This window comes from Drosophila innubila (genome assembly GCF_004354385.1).
Source record: "Drosophila innubila isolate TH190305 chromosome 3R unlocalized genomic scaffold, UK_Dinn_1.0 2_E_3R, whole genome shotgun sequence".
NCBI lineage: Eukaryota > Metazoa > Arthropoda > Insecta > Diptera > Drosophilidae > Drosophila > Drosophila innubila.
The window spans coordinates 5781706-5798180 of NW_022995380.1; the positions used below are offsets into that span (position 1 = coordinate 5781706).

The following is a 16475-nucleotide window of genomic DNA, read 5'->3' on the forward strand; positions in this document are numbered from 1 at the left end:
CATTGAGAAGACTGCGGACAGGGGAATAGTTTTGTTTCAGAAGGTCAGCCACAGATGCAGTTGGCATGGCATTGCGTAAAATGTTTTAGGCCTGGATAAAAATTTTTTCGGAAAAAAAGAGAAATAAATAGATATGTCCAATAAACTATTTGGAAAAGTTTTAGGGGATATTTAGCAGCCGCCATACTGCTTAGGCCAATGTACCTAAATACAGAGAAAGTTCTGCCCAAAAAAAGAAGATATTTTTTATGGTGTTGTAATGCTTTGGCTAACGAAAGTGAAGCAGATATAAGGAAAGATGGCAAAATTGAATTTAGGCCCTAGAAACAAAAAGTTAATTAACCCCCCAAAGAAAATAAAATGTTTAAATGTAAAATAATTAGACAGTTAAACCAAGAAGCTTACAAATACAATCAGTGTTGAAAACATTTTGAGACGACAACAAAACAAAAGAAAAGAAATGTAATGAAATGTAAAGGCGTCGAAATGGGCGCTATCTACGGCACGTGGCAAATCTAAAAAAGGGTCAAGTCGAATTTCTGAACTTCCTTTCAATGACGCGAAAGCCGCTTGCCCTCGTGTCCTGGGAGACTCACTCGCTCGCTACACTTAAATTTACAATTACACCGCTTATTTATTTGTACTCATTTAGCTTTTAATTGCTCTCTGTAAATGGTAATTGTTGAAATAGATCGCCCAAGAGGTAGGATATACGAGTAGTTAGGAAATTATTTTAATTTGCCCTTCACCGTTTAGTTTCTAATTTTGTTTCGGTCGTGTTAAGATATTTATATAAATGAGTATGGATATATATTTAATAGAATATTTTTCAAACAGGCTTTAAGTGTCTATTGCTAAATGAAAAACCTGTCTAAACGCATGGCATACATTGTAACTAATTAAATACTTATATATAGCATATAAGTCAACCAACAAACCAAATAAATCCAAAGAGCACAGCGCAAAGTAAATATGTGTAAAGCAAGTAGCAAATTAGTTTATATAAAAACTTACATGTATACCCTTATCCATATGAAAACATTTGTGTAAGCATTTACATGAGTGTGTAACTAGCTTTTAGACAGAGATTTTTAACTTCAAAATCGATGACAACAAATAGAAAAAAATATATATATGAATGTAAATTATGTATAATTATTACCGCCTGCAAACATTTTCCTACAGTTTGATGAAACAGCTAAGCTAAATAATAATATTTAATAGAGCCAGACGTATTGAGAGTTTTGGCGCAAATAGTTAAAACATTTTCTAACGGTTGTTCAAATGCATTAATTAAACAATTAAACAATAACAAATTTGAATATGCAGAATGAAATGAACACTTAGTTTCAGATAAAAGTATCAACAGAGTATGTGCATTGATATGTACTAAATGCTTTATCGAAATACAACAGTTTTTATAAAAGAAAAAATATGTACCCGTAATTACATACAAAATGGTATAACAAAGTTCATATTATATATTAAAGATATGGCTAAAATGTCTTATGCAGGTATTGACGTCTTCCTATGCTACGCTGTCTATTATTAACTAAACACGTAAACAAAACAATTGAATAAAATTTATAAAATATACATTAATTAACTAGATAATAGGTATATTTTAATGTATGCAAAAAAAAGAAAAGAATAACTTACTCGTACATATTGTATATTGTGTATTAAATTGAACACAATTACAAGAATGGGTAAAAGAGTACACTCAGAGAAATAAGCTTTAACTATAAATGATTTATTTTAAGTGAGAATCTATGGACTTTTACTTTTTCAATTTGGGTTAAAACACTTTGATTTATATTACTTCATTCACCATTCATTGTCTAACTATGAAATTATTCTTATTTGTATTATTTACATTTTCACGGGCAAATCTTTCCCACCAATCTATACCCAAGTTAATCTCGAACATTTATCAATTCATATCATTCAAATACACATGCACTAATATTCATAAGAAATATATGTTTCCGAAATTGAAACTCTCCTAATAACTTAATATTTACCTACCATAAATACGTGTGAATCTGTGTGTTGTGTCTCGAATCCATTCATCCGATAACTCTGTATCAATGCTTTAATACATACTTCAAAAATAAGTCCTAATTCAAATATATTAACATATACACATATGACTTACGTGTCTACTTAAATGATGTCAGATAAATATATATATCTCTATATATGGTGTGCGTGTATATACAAACAAATATACTATAAATATACATTTAAGTATGTGTATGGGATGATAAATCGTTAAATGGTTCTATGAACATTCAAAAATTTAACTGTCACAGCAATTCGCAAAACATATCATAAATGTTGTACAATTTTCTGTGTTAACGAGTAAAAACCAAAAAAAATAATATTTAAAAAAGAAATAAAAGAAAATCAATTCACATGCCTTGTTGGGTGTCTTTAAAAAATGTATACCTTTTTCCCGCAAATAATTTTGGAAAGTTAAAGTAGAGTTAATAAAATCTGCGAAACTACTAAAAATATTTGACGACAAATTTAATATTGATCCAAAAGTCAACCGAAAAAACCACAAACCATAAAAAAACGAGACAATTGCAACAATTAACAGAACGGAATATATGTGGGTGACACTACGAAATGCAATTACCATAATTTAATAATAATTTAATTGTTTAATTGTACAGGGTTTTTTTTAATGGATGAGCAACAAACCCTACATAAAGTAAATGCAAATTCAAGCTGAATAATAATTGAAATAAAGTTCGTACACAGCAACACTGATATGCATTAACCACACACAAACCACCTTTTGAGAGTCCTTAATGCCTTGTTTATATAGACACATATACATAAATATATTTATTGACTTTTACATATGCACTTACTTACTTTAAACAAATGTTTAAAGTGCATTCGGGCTATATTATTGTAACCGAAACATCTGGTACCTACATCATTTCACTAACACGCATCAAATTCTTCCAGTTACACATATCATACGTATTAATCCAATACATTTACCCAAAAATATATCAGCTGTGTGAAAGGTATACACATTATAATTATAATTAAATTAGATGAAACAATTAACTCAGAGTTCGTTTTACACACTCACGCAAAGGAAACAAAGCGAAAAAAGCGCAAACATATATCATTTATTTAATTTATTAAATATTTATCAAATAAAAAAAGATATATATATACTTACATATATGCATGCTTATACACATGTGAGAAAAGTCATTAATTTATAAAATCATTTATATGCATTTGTTGAGTTTTACTTTGTTGAATGTATTGTAATAAATATTGTAACATAAACTTAGGTATAATTTAATAAATAGCTACTTAATGACAGCAGCTAAGCGATACAATGATGAAATTATTGTACAACAAATAATAAGTATATAAAATAAGAATTAAACAAATACATTAATAAAGTAATGAATAAATATTTATTTATAGATAAAGGCATACCAAACGACGCGTAAAAGAAAAACTTGTAAACATTGCAACCTATGCAAATGACATACAAATAAATACTAATATACAAAGAGTAATTTATGTGTATGTATGTACTTAATACTTATTAAATTAAGCGTGTAGTATATACAAGTAAATGTGTACAATTCAATGGCAAACCAAAACAAGAGAAAAATAATGAAAATCAAGCAAAAGAATTACAGTTCAACTAAAAATATAATAAATTAACTCAGCTCTTAATATGACGCCTACTGCTTGGATAGTCAGTTAACTACACAGACAAAAATTGATATATTACTTATAAAATACGAATATCATTATTTGTGGTAAAAGAAAAAACTAAGCATTACGAAATAAATGTTGAAAACTGAAAGGAGCATCGAGTTTTATTGAGGGACTCCCGAGCTGTCTCCCAAGTGAGAATGCGGAGTGTCAACCACAACTAAGCAAAATACCCAAACAGTTACATAAGGTCAGGGTTGAAGAGGGGATGCGGGGGATACTGTAATGACGGCTTGGGGACACACAAACTTGTGAAACTTTGAGTTTGATGAATATCCTTTTAATCCTTTTAAATGTGCATGGAAATTGAAGCAGCAGCTCAACAATGAAATGCGTAAACAAGAGCAAGCAACGTAAGGAAGGACGTATGGAGGTAAGGACACGTAAGGTCAAAAGTCTGACAAAAATTACAAAGGGAAAGCCAGCAGTAGAGTGCGAGCAAATGTTGTGCAATAATCAACGAAGGGATAAACTACGAAATAAATGGCGAATCAAGGGTATCTTTGCCATAAAACACATCCGGCCAGGGCCACAGACAAAGTCGAAGTTTCTTTCTTTTCTCTTCTCTTATCCACATCGGTCTGTCTCTCAGTCCGTGTGTCTGCTAGTCCCGTTACGTATACCCAGGGCGATACAAAGGTGCAACGAGGCTGGTTGCCTCATTACGGAATCAAAGCCGTGGGCTGTGCAAATACATGAGTAACATGTGTGTGTGTGTGAGCGTGTGTACATGTGTGTATGGTCACAGATGTGCTCTATCGATTGAAAATTTGTGTGACAGACAAGTGAGCCAGGCAGTCAGGCAAGCAGATGGCAAGTTTGGGGGAGAATGGGCAATTAACGCCTGAGCATCAACTGATTTCCTGTGGAGCCATCAAAAGGGCTGCCTGCTTGCCGTCTTGATTAAGGTATAAATATTAAATTAGCCTATCGTAGTTGTCTACACAGCTTTTGCTGATGCTGATGCTGTGGCTGTGCCTGTTAATGAGCCTTATCTGCAAATGAAAGAGGCAAACAGGAAGTGGTTTCTTCTTCCATGAATTGCACCGCTCTGCCAGCATTCTCAGTTGCTTAATTATACATAGCAGCGCCTAAAAGTCGACTAATTGATATGCAGCAGCAAGTGGCAAGTGGCAAGTGAACGCAAAGGCAGTGGGACAACGTCGACAGACGGTCAAAAAGTGGCACAGTTAATGAGCCAAAACTGGCAGCATGTGTGCCAAGTTTCGACAGGCAGTCAAGCGGTTGCCTTGCATGCAAACACTGAATTGTCCCGGGGGCGGCTGAAGAGCCAAACAAATAACTCAATTTTCATAGAGTGGCTGTTGCACATGGCAAACCAATAAACACTTTTTGCAACAAATTTCAAACTGAGCCCGCAGCAGCCGCAGCAGAAGCTGACGCTGAAGCAGAAGTAGTAGCTGAAGCAGCGACAGGCGAACAGAAACTTTCTGACAGCGACAAAATGGCGTACAACTGCCAACTGCATTTGTGCCTGGGTTCTTTTGCACCTGCATGTTGTAGGAGACGAAGGGGAGGAGGGGGGTTGTTCTGCCGGAAGCGTTTACCAAATTAACAGCAGTGAGTGGCTGCAACTTTGCTGCAGCTGTGGGGCAAAGAAATTCACTCACTGACACTGAGGCAAAACAATAACAGCTACAAAATGTCTCGGGAACATTTCAATTTGTGCGCCAAGCAAACGCACACACACACACACACACATACACTCACATTCGCAAAATTGTTGCCTGCATGCGGACAAATGCCAAAATATTTAGTTTTACAACAAAACTTTTGCACAGAGCTTGCACAATCGCAAAATTGAAAAGAAATATTGGTTAGCAGCGGCGACGCAACACAAAAAGCAAAAACAACAAACTGAATACGGCGAACAGAAAAAAAAAACAGCAACTGCAAAACTGAAACTGAAAATAAAAATTCCTGTTTTTAGTTATTTGCTGTGGCGCAAATGCGCTCTGCCTTCTGTTTCGAGTTTAGCTGCCTCACCGCAACTGTTAGCTCTTGTGATTGAGAGCCGCACGATGGTCGTCCCCAAATTCAAATCTTTTTTCATTTTTTTGTTAAATATAATTCCAGCGATTTGCAATCGGTCACAACATATCCCATGTAGATGCTCATTGGGAATTGTATTCAGAGCGATTGCGATTGTATTAAATGTCAGTGCATTTAAAATCAGCCTAAAAGCATGCTACACATTTTTTTTGTATATCTTAGTAAACGTGTCGTAGGTGCGACTTGTTTTCTACAAGCTCCTAATAGAATATCTTATGAGCAGGAAACTATAATTAAACTAAAGTTCTGGGTATGGGGAGAGTACGTAGATGTTGTCAGTCTTAACATGTTTGTATATATTATTTGAGTGTTTCACTTGAAGTCATGCATTTTAAAGTTGTAAACGCTGAAGACCCGCAGTGTCGCTGAAGACTCTTCACACTTTTGATAGTTGGGCGCGAGTTGAATGTCGTTTTAATAATTTATTTGGTGTGCTCAGCAGGCTGCTCATTAACGCACACACTGCAAAAGACAGACTCAAGCACACACACACACATACACATATATGATAGCATTTAGTAGACAACCTGACACTGAGCAAGCAACGTGGGGCAGGGGCTGGGCATGTGGAACGCACAAAGCACGCACTTGGCAACCTCTGCATCGAATCTGTCGGTCGGTCGGTCGGTCGGAAGGTCCGTCCGTCGTTCGCTTGCCTGCCGCATATCACCTTAATTACAGGCAACAGTCTGGATGCAGTCAGACGGCAAATGGAAGGCAGGCAAACGGCTTTTATGGTTGGGTTGTCATTGCCACACCGCTGCAGATGTTGCCCCTTCTGCAAGCCCCCTTACAATCACACACTCACACACAGCACGTGCCATATTGTCGTTGCTGCTACGCTTTAGCGATTTGGCACTGTACTTGCACAGTAGCAATCGGATTCAGCTTGCACTTGACTGCTGATAAGCGTGTGATTTCTACACACACACACACACACGCATTCACAAATAGACACCTAGGCTACGCACACACACACACATGCCCATTGAAACAGCTGCCGTCGTGGACATGATTATATGCGCCGTTGAGTTGCGCTTATGTCGGTTTTATGTTACATCTAAGTGAAATTTAAGGACTCCACTCAACAATGTTCTAAATCCACTGCATAGTTCATATGAGGCACCAATGGGCCAGAGAGGGGCTGAGAGGGGCACACGCGGGTGCGGCTATTCACATGATGAGTTTGCCTACTACGGAAGCAGGAAGCTATCAAGGCAAACACACACGCACACACACACACACACAGAGACACACAAGAGCAAAATAACATCCAGATCAGCAGCCAGGACTCGAAACCATTCGCAGGTGCTGCAGGACGTTGGCACTTATTCCGACCACCGATGGCAACGAGCTTCAATTCCGGCTATTCCACGAGTGCGGCAGTCTCGTTTCGATTCTAATAACTCCAATTACAAATGGCGCTTGCTTAAAACCGTTGTACATATGTGAGTCCCATTGTCTGTATGTGTGAGTTTGTGTGAATGTTTCAATGTGTGTGTGTGTGGGGGAAGTTGGCTCAACTTGTTGCGGGGCTTTATGACATGCCTGCCGCTTTATCCATGCTATTATTTCAAGGATTAACTGTGAAAGGACAACGCACGAATGCGCAGCCAGACACCGACACCGACACCGACACCGACACCGATACTAATGCCCACGTCGACGTCGACTGCGCCGTTGACGCCATAGCCGTTGGCTAGGATTTGCTTTGCAAAACAAATCACACATAAAACGAGCCGAGCGAGCAAATGGGATTGGGGCAGAGAGTGGGGTAAACAGAAGGATGTCCAGTCCAGCACAAAAGGATGCTCAATTAGGACGCAATGAAAGTTTGCTGGAAATGAGCTTTCAGCTCAGCAACACAGACGCAGACAGACAGACAGACAGACAGACAGACAGACCAACAGATGTAGACCGCCTCGACAAACCAATTGGGCAAAGACTGAAATTTGTCAGCTAACAAATTTTATTCCTGCATAGATATACTATTTACAAACTAGTTAACTCAATGATATGGTGAGAGGACAGATGTGAGAGTAGTTGATCAAATAGGAATGGTTACCGTCGTACAGGCGCAATCAGCGCTTACTTGACGCGAAAGCGACGCAACGCAGGCGGCAGATAATCCTGTCCAGGTGTCAAGGACGAATGGGTCACGCTGGCGGGAGCAGCTGGCGTCTGGGATGCAAAGTTCAATACTGGAGCGCTGCCCTCGTTAGAGATGCGAGAGACGCCGGGCAGCTGATTATATTGATTCTGAATGGCGAGCTGGGCGTTGGCCGCATCTTGGGGTGTGCGATATTTAACAAAGTGAACCTCGGGCTTATTGGTTGAGCTCGACTTGAGCGCGTTCAACTGTTTGGCCAGGTTGGCCACATCCGCTTGCTTGCTCAGCACATAAATGGCCGTCTCCTGCTGGGCCGACTGCTTGGCCAGCTGCAGGGCGGCACGTTCGAAGCCGCGATTCTCGGGTGTGCGAATGAACACAATGCGCAGGTTCTTCTTTAACGAATCGGCAATTTGCTGATTGTTGACACCCTCATCGAACTGCTCCTCAGGCGCGGCATACGTGTAGAACTCTTTCTGGAACTCCTCGATGAGTGGCGCCGCCTGTGGTATGATGGCACTCTGAGCTGGAGCTTCAATCGGCAGCGAGAGCTGAGCCTCGCCATGCTGTTGTTGTTGCTGTTGCTGTGCGACAGGTGCAACCTCAACTGGCAGAAATCCATTGCCGGGCACAAAGGACAGGCCCTCATCCGCATGGGCTACTGGCTGATAGTTGTAGCCCAGCTTATCGGCACTGCAGACGGCTGCCCAGAGGCAAATCAACTATGGAAACGGCAGAGATAAATATGGCACTACGATTGGTATCATTTCAATGCTTACAATAAATCCACGCATGTCTTCTTGTTGTTGGTTGAACGCACGGCTGAAGCTGGCAGCTGAAACTAATGCTGGGATTTGGATGGATAGCTGCTTTTATAGGCGCAGTCGACTGCATTTGGATGGGAAAGCACCTGATCCCCACCCTCTGCCAAACTGACAGCTGACAACTGGCGACCTTGACAACGCATGCTATATTAATTAGTTTTTTATGCCATTCCAAAGTCATTAAAGAGTCGCACACATTTATATATTTTAATATACAGCATAGGCCTAGTATCAGTATTAATATCAGCATCTAGGGCCATTTATCTTAGACTCAACGCGGTCGCATTGTGAATTTGATTTAAATGCACTTTACGACACATATAAATATGCATGGACCGACTGCCTCATTTTCCAAACGCAATCAAAATGTTTTGGCCACTTTAAGCCCAAAGAGACCCATCCGACTCACAGCCACTAGTTTTATATTGTTGTTTGAAAAGAAATATAAACTGCTACTGATTTAAGCTGTGTCGATGATATCGCTGAGCGGACTTTGGGTCAGCGCTAAGCTCTTAATTAAAATTTTCATAATTTCCACAAAAAGCTTCGCTTTTATCTTCCCTCTTTGGTGCAGAGTGCGTCAATGTATTCTGGCGAACCAGCAAATGAACTTTCTTAACTAATTTAAACTTTGTTTTCCTGCCATCCGCGGTTCGGCATCCAACAACGAAACAATATTTAATTATCATCTATTATGACCGAACTTTAAATACACTATGTATGTAGAAGATTCCCTTGTTAGCTGACCGATATTATATTGTGACAAGTATTATTAAAAGTGGATTTTATTTTGTGTAAATAGAGTTAAAATGGTAAATATGATTACACCTTCTAAATTACTCAAAACTAGTGATGTAACTCCAATCTTAAGATCGAGCTTTATATCGAAATAGAAAACTGCTAAAAATAAGTATCGAGTTGTCGATATATCGGAAAATAGTAAATCGAGTTGCAGATATCGAGTTTATTAAAAAAATAAAATTTTTTATTTGAAAACGCCAATTGTAATCACAAAAAATCTTATTTTTTTTTTGCATTGTTTTCATGTTTTATTCAAATTTTTGGAAATTTGTTAGGTTGTTTATTATGGTCGTTCAACAAAATCAATTCTACAAATTAACTACGATGAAGAATCCGCTGTGAGTTGTCGATTTTTCATGAAAATCGATTTAATCAACTCGACAGATCGTCAATAAATCATCGAGTTGAAGTACTCGATTATCGCTTCCACTAAAATCGAGTTGTCGATATTTCGATCATCTAATATAATCATAATTATAATATATCATCTACAAATCATAATTATTTAAGAATACCCTTTAATATTAAAAAAAAAACTAAATTTAACAAAATTAAAATTTTCCTCATCTTACTGTTCTTTATAGTATTCCAGTTCTGTTCCCTATTAAAGCCTATTTTATAATATTCAATAATAATATTAAATGATTTCATAATTGGTTTAATAAACAGTCATGCTGGCCAACATTTTGTAATTTAACAGTTTGGTAATGGATTCATTCTTGGATCAAGGTTAGTCAAAACCAAAGACGCGTAATTTGGCAATAGCCAGCCAAACGAGAGGCCCAAAAAACTTAAAACAAAAACAAAAATAGGGTAAACAGAAAGAAAAAAAAGGTTGGCAACACGCAAACTTGGCATCTGGCGCTGGAACTTGAGACGATGATGGTGTGGTTGGACCTTGGACACACCTGTATTAAAATTGCAGCAGGAGCAAGTCATGAGCCTCCAGGCAGGATTAAAGCAGCCGCGATACTTGCAGCGCTTCTTCAAGGAACGGGAGGAAAAAGCTGGCAGCTTTGACGTGACTGGCAAACTTTTTGGCAGGCGCCACTAACGAGCTACGTTCTCTTAGGTACGAGTACAGGTTCTCATGTTGCTCAAAAATTCTCAAACTAAAACTTGCTCAACAGATTTGCAGTGCCAGGTTGCCTTTTTTACGGCTGCACTTCAGTGTGCCACATGGCGAAGCGATGTAAGTGTGTAAACGTATGCGTGTGTGTGTGTATGTTTGACCTTTGACACTAAAACAATTTGCGAAGCAACATGATGTCGGCTCCAGTGTTGTCGTCAGTGCCGTGGCTGCCATAATTTAGTTGAAACATTCTTAAAGCAACGCTTGTCGTTAAACTTAACGGACGACGGGCGGAATGACAGACGTGTACGTAGACATTGGGCTTTGGGTGATATGAAGCGGGGCAACAAGCTGGGCAGGCTCAACTTTGCGAATAGCTCATTAAAAAGTTTGCTGGCGACAACGACGACAGCAACAGACACATTGCTTAAGAAAATGTTTGCTTATGGATTGGACTCATGCTGGGATAGCACCTTCATGGTTATCTCAGAGATACTTTGAAGATAATCCGAAGAAGCGCGAGCTCAAAAGTGAAATACTTCGACTTGGTCTGCAGTCATTAATTATTCATAATACCAGGATATACAAACAGCTGGGCAACTGTCAACGGTATCACAGAATATCTGTCTGTTTGATATTTATATTACAAAATCATTGTCAAAATGCCAACGAAAGAAAGGAAAAAGTCAAGGGATGAGTATTTGAAAAGCCAATGATGAAATTAGAAAATACATTATTTTAATTATAAAGTCTGGACTGAGAATTTCGATTTAAATAGTTGCACTTTCAAAGGAAATACTCCAACAAACTAATTAAAATGTATGCAAAATGAATTGTAATTAAATAAGATGGTTGATCTTTCGAGTCCACAGACATATGACAAGTTGCAGTGCACAATTATTGATTCAATATATTTTCTATTCATACGTGTATTACTATTTAAATTTAACAGTCTTTGGCACAAGTCCATTTATACTAAGCCCTAACGCTTCTGGCCAGGTGGCAAATATTGCCGGAAAAGTGCCTGCAGCTTAGCAGCTTCCAGCTCATTGGCCTGCTCGTGAGTCTCATAGTTGACGCCATCCTTGGGTAGGATCTTGAATACGACCGGCTCCGACTGCTGTCTGTATTGTGGTGGCGGATTGAGTTGGATGACCTTTGCCGTTTCCACGGCATGGATGTGGCTTCTGCCCGGCAGGTGATCGTAGCTCGATCTCAGGCTGTTGAGGGCACGACTGACATCCTCGGGCGTGCGATACTTGACAAAGTGAACGGTGGGCTTGTGTCCCGACTGCTGTTCGATGGCTGCCCGTTGCTGGTCCAATGTCGCCGCATCCAATTGCCGTTGGAGTACATAGATATTTAGAGAATTCTGTGCCGCCAGCTGCTTGGCGGTCAGTGTGAATAGATTTGTCTCCGGCGTGCGAATGAAGACAACCTGTTGAGGCGGTGTGAATGCCTTGGCCAGCTGACGAGCTGCCTGCAAGGGCAGGATCTGGTCATCCTCTGGCGGTGCACTGTAACTGAAGTATTCCGTAGTGAGTGGACTACGTGGTGCGTAGTCTTGACTTGATGGCAAATAGACGTTGTTCAGGGCAAGGGCATGGCTGAAGCACAGGAAGAGCCAAAGTTTCTGTACAAAGTAAAATAGTTACAATTAAATTAGCTGGACTTTGCAACTACTTTAGTTGAGATTTCTTACCATTAAGGCTCGCATGTTAGCTGGATCTTTAGACTCACGCTTCCAAGTTTCGTTTCGTTTCGGTTGACGCCCTGCAGCAGCTGATTTTCAGTGCTTGAAGCTCAGCTCGTTTATAATCTCGTCACAGCAACAAAACCATCCTTATATACGACACAAACAACAAGACTGACTTCTCGACTGCGATGTCTTTGTTTTCTGCAGTTTGTGTTTTTTTTTTAATGGACTTTTAAAAGATTTTTGCAAACGCTTTTGCTCTGGTTTTTGTGTTCGCCTGCTCCGATTATCCATGTTAATGTCGTTCAATTTTGAAATGCAAATTTCTTTGGTTGCCAGACACAAAGCCAGGCCAAAAGACGCATGTGAATTTGACCTGAGCTCGGCTTGAACTTGAATTAATTCGCATAAAATTTACAAATGAGCCCCCAATTTGAATTAGTTATCAAATTATTTCATATGCTATTGCTGTCAACCAAGATAGCTACCTTCATTTATTACGACTCCAACATGCCCCACCAACCAAAAAATCCACCACTACAAACACATAGATTATACTTTCACTTGAATTTGATTTTATGAGCGCGTTTTATGGCTCCCGATTGTGTTAATTTACACGTCATTTGTGACTCTTTTTGAGTTTTTAATATGCTTACGAGCTAACGAGCCTCGCTCCAGATTTTATCTGATAAACCTCTTAACCAAAATTTACAGCCCCCGAAATTTGCGTGAAGAAAGACCAACGTCTATTTATAGTTTATTGTGATCTTTATTGTGATGTTTCGAATACTAGATACATCTATGACAGTCTTATGGATACATTTTTATGTCTTAATCTGTAGAGCTTGAGGGCTTAGAAGAGGGCACGTTTTCTGCGCCTCTGAACTGGCAGATACCTCTTAGCTGGCGTATCAGTGGGAAAGACCATGCGACCATCTGAACGATGTCTCTCATTGACTCGAAAATCGATTCGACGTGATCTCGCAGTGCGTGCATCCAAGTCGTATGGGCTGGAAGCCAACTGCTGCTGTGCCAGAGGAAGAGCAGGTAACTCGACTTGCTCCTGATCTTTGACATTGTTGTAGCCCTGGTATGAAGTGGCATAGTTGGCATAACTTGGATGTGGTGTGGGTAGCAATTGAGATGACTCTGGTGGATAGTATCCCTGCGTTGCATGTGGCAACTCTGGCTGCTGCGAGTATCCCGACGAGGGCAACTCTGGCGGATAGTATCCCTGCGGTGGTGCTTGCGCCTGCTGTGGAAATTCTGGCTGTTGTGGCAACTCTGGCGGAAAGTATCCCTGAGGCGCCAGTGGCAACTGTGCTTGCTGCGAGTAACCCAAAGATGGCGGCGACAATGGTTGCAAGCCTTGGCCCGTTGCACCTCCGTACTGTGCCTGAATGTGCTGCTGGGCATGGGCAGCCTCCGCATCTGTCCTATATTTGACAAAGTGAACTTGTGGCTTGTGTTTACGTTGTGCTTGCAAAGCGGTTATTTTGCTTGCCAGTTCATTGGGATCCGTCTGTTTGTTCAGCACGTAGATGGCAGTCTTGTCCTCGCTGGTTTGCTTCACAAGTGCATTGAGGGCACCCTGTACAGCCTTGTTTTCCGGCGCCTTGATGAATACCACCTGTAAGTTCTTCTGCGAGTTTGCTGATAGCTTGTGCTCTACCAGGTCAGCCTCCTCGGAGGAGTCATAGGGCGCCTCGAATGCATAGAAGTGCTTGTGGAAGTCGGCATGATCCTGATAGTGATCGCTGGACTGATGACTGCCATGATTGATTGCCAACGATGCATCCGATTCATAGCCAAAATTTGTGCCAGGCTGCTGATATTGGTATCCCAACTCTGCCGTGCAGAGCGTTAACAATGTGAGAAACTGTGGAACCATTTATTAAAACTTATTCCCATTACTGCGATCTTCAAAATGTCTTACCACAATTTGCCGCATGCTGATTTCGCTACAGAGACACAGACGCATTTGTGAAGCGTTTCGTAGACTGTCAAACGTTTTATAATCTTGGCTCACAGACGGCAACACCTTATCGGGATTAATGATGGAACAGACTGACCGTAAAGGGTAAATAGTTCAATGTTGCCAAAAAGAAATATTACACAATTCGCTCGGCCAAATGGATTACAACACAGTATTATAACTATTATTATTTATTTGATTTAACAACATTTGCAACAACAAATTGCAATACTAACTAAACAGAAATGGATAACAATGGTAGTGGGAATGCGTGGGAATCAGATATGGTCAGTCTGGTTGATCAGTTCATTGAGCCTAAGCACGTTGACGCAGCAGCGATGATGGCAGATACGAGTTCAAGGGCTCTTGAACTGGAGCAGGAGCCGATTGAGGTGCATGGGAGGCGAAGTTAAGCACGGGAGCTACACCACCGTTATGATGAGAGGTCACACCGCCCAGTTGATCGTATTGACCCTGAATGGCATTCTGAGCATTGACTGCATCTTCTGGGGTACGGTACTTGACAAAGTGCACTTCAGGCTTCTTGTTGTTGTTGTTCTTGATGGTATTCAGCTTGTTGGCCAGATCGTTGATGTCGGCCTGTTTGTTTAGGACATAGATGGCGGTTTCCTGCTGGGAAGCTTGTTTGGCCAATGCCAAGGCAGCATTCTCCACACCGTTATATTCGGGGCTCTTGATGAACACAACTCGCAAGCCCTTGCGCAGATTGTTGGACAGCTGTTCAGCATTGGCAGGTGCTTGGAAATCGCTCTCATCAGCGGTGTATGTGAAGAATTCCTTAGTCAGCTCGGCTGGGGCCTGGTACACCTGATCGCCGGTCGACAAAGGGCCAACAGACACTCCCTGATCCCTGCCGATAGCTCCATTGTCCGAGGATGACACGTAACCAGATTGTTGCGGACCTTGAGAGACGCCAACACTGTCAGGAACAAAGGAGGGACCTGAGTTGGACTGAACCACCGGCTGGTAGTTATAGCCAAAGCTGGCGGCGCTGGCTACAGCGAGGAGGCCAAGGAAGCTCTATAAAATTAAGTATATGTGAATATTATTTGTCTGTTTACAATATACTATATATTCGCCGATCCTACTCACAATAAGGACACGCATTCTGTACTATTTAAGGATAGTAACTCTGTACTGCTTGACGTCTCAAAGTTAAGTCTGTTGAGGCTTGCAACGCCCACGCTTTTTATGCGATATTGAATCGCATCGAAATGATTTGGAAATTCGCAAAACGATTTTATTACCTGTCTTTTGAATTTGCTTCACATTTTGCAAAGTCGCTACTCGCATTTTACCCCAGTTAACCCCTGGTTTGTTTATTCGCCTCTCTATTTTGGCATCAGCTGCATTCAAATACCTGTATTCAGGGTTAACAGCAGAAGCTGCAATCGTGTAGCTTCAGCTTGTTAAACAATATTTATTCAACTAACATATTTAAATAAAAATAGAAAAGTTATCAGCTATAAAAACATGACAATTGAGTGTTATCTTAATTTAATTCAAAACTAATAATAACATTGTGTACGAAAATAAAGTAGCTCATTCGAAAGGCGATATAGTGATCCGATCCAATAGGACTTATAACTATTAGGTAGTGTCTTATCTAAAACATATCTATAGTTCATAATTTTATACTTCAAATATACGTTAGTATACAATATTTAAATACATATTTATATCAGCTGTCGACTATAATGTATTCTATTCATCAACACATAAGAGACACAAGAACTCTATCAAGATATAACCTTCTTCTGTTACATAAAAGTGCATTTAATAAGAGATATACAGGGAATATTCGTTCTATTAGATAATTCTTTAATAATATTGCATATTTATCATTTAATTTTATTAAATTGACTTTAATCTGATATATCGATAATTATTCAGATGGCTTTTCAAGAGACGTACAAGTATGTCTATTTTTATAAAATTTGTATATTTCACAAGAATGGCTGGCGAATAAGTTTTAATGATTTTTCTAATAAACTTTTGTGTCTCTTTGTTTGTTGGCTGTGTATACTCGTATTTTGTGTATGCAAATCGAGGGTAGTGGGTGCTCTTGAATGGAGCTACTATTGTCGCGATCGCTATTGTGGTTTGTTATTGGTCAGCTGCGATTCGTCCCTCCGGTGGGT

The 16475-nt window shown here is 39.8% G+C and overlaps 4 protein-coding genes across 4 annotated transcripts; all 4 read right to left on the bottom strand.

The window, feature by feature from the left end:
- Nucleotides 1-7786: 7786 nt before the first annotated feature.
- LOC117791180 lies at nucleotides 7787-8831 on the bottom strand. The gene is made up of 2 exons (XM_034630859.1): nucleotides 8725-8831; nucleotides 7787-8667 (listed from the first exon to the last, which is right to left on the bottom strand). The coding sequence occupies exons 1-2, from the start codon at nucleotides 8737-8739 to the stop codon at nucleotides 7924-7926; spliced, it is 759 nt and encodes a 252-aa protein (XP_034486750.1). The 5' UTR covers nucleotides 8740-8831; the 3' UTR covers nucleotides 7787-7923.
- Nucleotides 8832-11526: 2695 nt separating this feature from the next.
- Nucleotides 11527-12619, bottom strand: LOC117791288. Its single transcript, XM_034630997.1, has 2 exons — nucleotides 12345-12619; nucleotides 11527-12275 (listed from the first exon to the last, which is right to left on the bottom strand). Exons 1-2 carry the CDS (start codon nucleotides 12357-12359, stop codon nucleotides 11625-11627), a joined length of 666 nt encoding a protein of 221 aa, XP_034486888.1. The 5' UTR covers nucleotides 12360-12619; the 3' UTR covers nucleotides 11527-11624.
- Nucleotides 12620-13191: 572 nt separating this feature from the next.
- LOC117792370 (DNA translocase FtsK) lies at nucleotides 13192-14229 on the bottom strand. The gene has a single exon (XM_034632483.1). The coding sequence runs from the start codon at nucleotides 14227-14229 to the stop codon at nucleotides 13192-13194; it is 1038 nt and encodes a 345-aa protein (XP_034488374.1).
- A 399-nt stretch (nucleotides 14230-14628) lies between these two features.
- LOC117792373 lies at nucleotides 14629-15441 on the bottom strand. Its single transcript, XM_034632492.1, has 2 exons — nucleotides 15427-15441; nucleotides 14629-15354 (listed from the first exon to the last, which is right to left on the bottom strand). The coding sequence occupies exons 1-2, from the start codon at nucleotides 15439-15441 to the stop codon at nucleotides 14629-14631; spliced, it is 741 nt and encodes a 246-aa protein (XP_034488383.1).
- Between the last annotated feature and the right edge of the window lie 1034 nt (nucleotides 15442-16475).